Source organism: Buceros rhinoceros, unplaced genomic scaffold, assembly GCF_000710305.1.
Source record: "Buceros rhinoceros silvestris isolate BGI_N320 unplaced genomic scaffold, ASM71030v1 scaffold970, whole genome shotgun sequence".
NCBI classification, from domain to species: Eukaryota; Metazoa; Chordata; class Aves; order Bucerotiformes; family Bucerotidae; genus Buceros; species Buceros rhinoceros.
The window spans coordinates 8347-14057 of NW_010387670.1; the positions used below are offsets into that span (position 1 = coordinate 8347).

Sequence of the window (5711 nt, forward strand, 5' to 3'; positions counted from 1 at the left end):
AGGAATAAATTCATGTGAAAGTGAGTTCATGCAAGTCGCTATGTTTAGGTGACACACGAGGCAGGGTCATCTGGAAAATTAATCAATTAATAAAATATATTTTCAAAATTAATAGCTTAATTCCTGCCATCAATGATGTTTAGAAAGTGAGGGGAAAAGTGGAGAAGGGCGAGATAAAGTCAAATAAGATAGCAAGTTTTAAAAAAAGCAAACATAAAATTATCTTGACAGTTGGTATCTGCTCAAGATCAATTTGACCCAAATAAAATGTGTTTTATTTGCAAATCAAAATGTTATGTAAAAAATTAAAAGATTCTGGCAATAATTGGAATCGAAGCATCTTTCACATAGCATGTAATAAAGTAAACCTCCCATGGTGCAGGTCTCCAAGTTTTGCTTGTGCACTAAACCCTTTTGGCTGAGGATCCAATTCACAGAGGGTACTTTTGTTTGCACTATATTTAATTATTTTCTTAATTCCCTTCCTCTTAAAAATTTGCTTCACTGCCTCAAAAGCTCTTTTTGCACCAAGGCACTGTGTGGCATGTGCGAGAGAGGAAAGCTCTGCATCGTGGCAAGTTTAACTTGTTTGCTCCTGTTCTGGTTTGTGAACGTCCACATCTGATTCCTCGACACATTTGTATTTCTAGGAGAACCAAAACATTATCCTGCAAGTCTATGAAGTATGTAGCAGTGTCTTGGCTGGTCAGAAAGCCAAAAGAGCATCACAGTGGAAATGGAGGGAAATAAGGAAGAGGACAGCAGTCCTTACTGGCTAACCTCAGGGTCAGTTTGCTCTAGGAGCAGGACTGGTGTGAGCTTTCATTCCACCAAATGTTATCAGCTAACCCTCATGGGCCCAGTGGACCTTTTGCTCCCACAGGCAGATTCTGCTGGGGGGATCTGAAGGTTTATGAAACCCTAAATACTTTGTCTAAACCTTCCAAAAGGAATGATTGGACAGACCTAAATACACTCTATAGCTGTGACTCCACCTGCGTGCCAGAGAGCTTTCTTCTTTTTGGACATTTTAATATTCATTTGTGTTTTTATTGGGTTTTTTTTTTCCCCCGTGGGGTTAGGCATTTTGCTGTGAAAAACAGATTGTAGCAGGACTATGGTCATAAAGAGAGAGCTTTGCAAATCCCCTTTCTGAACTACCACCCCTGTGTATTTATTTTTCATACTATCCGTTGCACAGGTTTACAGGAACTTGCCTTTCTGCTCTTCCCTTCTGGCGAGGACCAAAGAAGCTGCCTGCTGGGCTCTAATCTGTGGTCACTGACAATTTGTGGCTTTGAGTGAGCAGAAATGAGAGGGTCTGGAAGCTGAATACAGAGGCAATGAGCCAGGCAAAACCAACCCAAACGCCACCCCGCTGTTCTTAAGGTGCATGTAGGAGGACTCAACTACAAAGAACACTCTCTTGCTCTGGACACTGGTGAGCAGCCAGTATTTGTAAAAGTGGTGCCTGTAGAACTGTGCTACTTGTTTTTGCTTTGAAGAAGCCCTGTATCTGTGTCAGAGAGGAACAAAGAACCAGGAAAACTATTCACATAAATAAGTCTTCACCACGGAGCTGAAGCAACACGGCCAGGTGAGGTCAGTGGGCCGTGAAGGTTAGGCAGCACCAGTTCTCCGAAAGGCATAAAGGGATCACTGGGAGGGGGATGAAGTTTTTCTTTTAGGAAATATATTTCTTGACAAGTGATGCCACAGAGGCCATTTCTAAGCCAAGAATTTCCCTCTTCATCTCTTCATTTGGTCTTTTAATGAAGACCAAGGACTCCTTAGTAGAAAGGGAAATCCCGTCACTGAGTGAGAATTCACTGAAACCCCTCCCTCCCACAGCTTTGAGTTTGTTGGGGGATTTTTAATGATAAGCTCAAGGTGGGAGAGCATCTCCTCTGAACTGCTTTCATGCACACACAGAAATGGGAGAAGGAGAAGAGGAGGAAGAAAAAGAGTAGGAAGCAGAGAGCCACAGGGTCTGTGGCTTGCATGTTAGCAATGCAAGTTTGTTGTAATTGCAGCCAAATCCTCTGGTGTTTGTAAAAAATCAAAAACGTACACAGGCAGCAATGCTACATAGGGAGGGAAAATGAGAACTGATTTTCTCAAAGGCACATTGGGATTTCAGAGGTGACTTGCTTCCAGAAAGGTCCACTGAGCATGGGATTATGACTGTCCTCACCGAAGGCGGAGCCTGTGCAGAGGTCAGGATGTGCATATGTGAACACTGACAAGAGTGAATGGTGCTGCATTGGAAGACCGGTACATGAGATGTGGAGAGGGCCAGACCTGCGTGGGGCTGCACATGCACATGCTTTGCACTCACAGGCATATATGTGCAAGATGCAGAACTACCCACTTAATCTGGCTTTAAAAAACCCCCCAAAAACAGGCCAGGTGCTCCTTTTCCTGAGCAGATGGTGATCAGGACATAGTAGACATGGGTTTGAGAAAGGTGTTTCACCCGCTCACCTGTTACATTGACTTCCCAGAGCAGCTGCTTCTCTATGAGGCCCAAGGTGTCAATGATGGAAGCTGCGTGGATGACGAGGGAGACCCCCTGACAGGCACGGTGCAGGAACGTCACATCTCGGATGTCCCCTTCCAGGATTTTCACCTCAGTCTTGCCCTGGAACTCTGCAAGGGCAGTAGAAAACAAAGTGAAAGACCTCAGAGGCATCCTAAGAAGACCACTGAAAAGAGTGGCGAAGGGCTGTGTGGATGCTGATGCTGCACCTGGGAGGTGCTGACCACACAGGCAGGGGAGCGTGATTTTAAGGCTGGCAAACCAGAAGGCATTTTCCAATGGCTATATTGTCAAGTGCAAATTATAGTGCTGTGGAAGTCTGTGTTGCATTACCTACCATATTTTTGGAGCCAATATTCAACATTATCTTTATTTTTTCTTTTTTTTCTTTCAGAGAAATCTTTCCCACTGCTAGCAAGGGCCTGAAGCTTCTGTCAGGTGTGACTATTTTAAAGTTCGCAGAGGGTTAGCTTTAGCTATGCATGTTCTGGTGACTGGCTGTTTATAAAAGCGTTAACCCGAGTGTACCAAACAGCCAGGTACTGCGTGCTCCTGACTTTAAGGCGATGAGCGATCTCTCTCCATATGCACCTTCGTGCATGTGTGCACAGAGCTGTGTTTGCACCTATGTTCTGCCCCTTGACCTTGCCCACATTGCAGCTCTTCTAATACATTACTTACAGTTCTTACACATCGTTTTTATGTACCTCAGCCAGGACTTACTGCACCTCTGGCTCCATTTCAGCACCTGTGCTGTGGGCTCATTTTTAGTGTGCATGTCTTTCTGGTCCGAATACGACCTCTCAGGGCTGCTCCCCAGCAGCTAATGTATGTGCCTCTGGTGCAGTCCGAGTCCACCCTTCCTCCAAGTTTTGCTGGCAGAAACATCCTTTATACAGGCCAGAACTACACGAACTAAATGGAGACAGCATAGGATGATCCCCTGGAGAAATCTGTAGTCTGAGATGATGTTGTTCTCCTTGGAAGTCTGCTGGCCTGGCTGCAGCTATGCCATGGGAGAGGAGAGGACTTTCTCAGCATGACTTACAGTTTTTAAGGAGGTGGTGGTGTTCCCAATTCATCCCGCGAGCTTCTGCTGTCACTGCGCTAGAGGGCTCCCCAGGCACAGCTACTGGGAAGGGACTCTGCAGCACAGGCAGATCCTCTGTCTTCTCTCAGCATAATCAAATGCCCATTTTAGACAAGAGGAGAACCTGATTAATTTGCTCAGCTTTTAGCTTCAGCCGTGACTGAAATCTCATGTGTGCTAGTGCTTTCTCACCCGCCCAAAACAGGCAGCATTTCATCGATGTCTTACATGGAGAAATGCTGAGACAGTTGCTGGGATCTGGAATTGTGTGGGAGTGTCTTTTAAACTGGTTTTATCTCATTATCCTCTGTCTTAATTTAACAATTGCTCTGATGCAACAGGCTTGAGGTTTTTTTTTTCATCACAGTCAGTTGGTCTGAGATGTGAAATTCATGAAACACTCACAAAACTGGTACTAAATCTAGAGTTCCTGCCGTCCCAGCACACTCACTGCCACAGGCTCTCTTATGCTCTTTCACTTTACAGATCTCATTTATTTCCTAGGGCTCCATTTCCAGAAGGTCCACACTGACCTCTGCTTGTATGGATGCAAAAGTGTCAGACTATGGGACTAGGATTTTTGTTAAGCAGTTAGATTTGCTCTAATAAACATTAGTCTGTGCACTGCCTGTACGTTGATGTTCTCTGTGAGTAAGGATTATGGAGTTGCAATAATGCAAAGAATTTAAATACTTGTTCTTCACAATGTATATTCTGACATGTGGCCCCTTCAGAGTGGTCTCTGTGCCTGGGCCAGAGTTAGGAAAACGGAAGATTTTACACATGCAAATCCAAGCTTTCAGGAAAAATACAAAAGAACTACCTGTCCCTTTTAAAGCTGATCACAGGGACAGGTGGTATCAGTGACTGTTGTCTAGCTGCTTTGTGCCTTGTTTATACTTGCAATTCAAGTTGTGTGTGTGATATGAGGCAAGATATCTGCTCCTCCATTCCACCTCAGCCAGCAGAAGCTGCTGTGGTAAGTACAGTATGGGCCTTGTTCACTTTACCAGCATCAGCTAGATGTTAGTAACCAGCAGATTATCTCGTTTTGCTCTGGGGGAAGAGGAAAACTACAGCTGACCTTGGAAGCAGAGAGAGAAAAGCAGAAATGACGATCAGACCGTGGTTTCAGTCTGAGATGGACAGCAGAGAAAATGAGACAGACAGCAGTCAGAAACTTCATTTCCATCTGCATGAACCATTGCTCAGGCATCAAAAAAGCACTTGTGTGTCAGGTCAAGAGGGAGGAAAAGAATAAGTTCAACTCAGATCTCCAGTTTTGCATACGGTGATTACGAGAAAGTACCTACCCGCCGGGAAAGCTGCTTCTACTTTGTCAATGGTTTCTGTGTCCTCTGAGCTGTCCCTGCTTGCTATGTGGAGTTTTTGCTTGGAAATGCCGTAATTACTCAATAAAATTCATTGTCCTGTTGTGAGCAGTGTCTGATCCAGCAATCCATTCAGACTCTTTGCCCTAAACTGTCTTTCTCTTTTCTATGTGCTGTTTAAAGTTCAAGCAAACAACAATGTCCACGGAACTTAGCTTGAATTTCTTAGTGCCCTTTTATACCATCCCAACAGCTGTGGGGTCGATGGTGGGGAAAGGCACTCCGCAGGAGAGAGGAATGACGCTCTTTCCTGGTTAACTGGATGGTTCATTAAAACGGTCTACTTTGTGTGCTCATAGGAGAAAGTTAGAAATAGCTTCTTATTTTCATTTGTAAAGCAATATATTGGCTTCTTTGGTGCAGGGAAGCTGAAACGTGTGTTCTGTTCCCATTTCAGCTACTGGGATGTTCTGTGGCTACTCTGCATTTCTGTTTTCAATGTAGTGATAAAGGCAAACGAATCTCTACAACGCTGAGCAAAACGCCAGGAGGAAGTTTCCCAGAGCAGGAACTTTCCTTCAGCAGAAGTCCTGGGAAAAAACAAAAAACCCAACCAAACCCAACACATATCTTCTGCCTTTACTTTCCTTCTACTTTGGAGCAGTGCTGTGTTAGCAGTACAAAAACACTCAATGCTCAAGCGTAACACAATCTATAAAAGCCTGTCTCTGAAAAATGACACGAAATGAGG

At 44.4% G+C, this 5711-nt stretch overlaps 1 protein-coding gene across 2 annotated transcripts in view; it reads right to left on the reverse strand.

Annotated features, from left to right (window-relative positions):
• Positions 1-5711, reverse strand: part of LOC104496619 (3 beta-hydroxysteroid dehydrogenase/Delta 5-->4-isomerase-like) — an 11162-nt gene that overhangs the window by 2429 nt on the left and 3022 nt on the right. For both annotated transcript variants that reach the window (XM_010140133.1, XM_010140871.1), the window contains exon 3: positions 2485-2649. In XM_010140133.1, coding sequence (XP_010138435.1) covers positions 2485-2649 — 165 coding nt within the window. The remainder of the gene's footprint in view (positions 1-2484; positions 2650-5711) is intronic.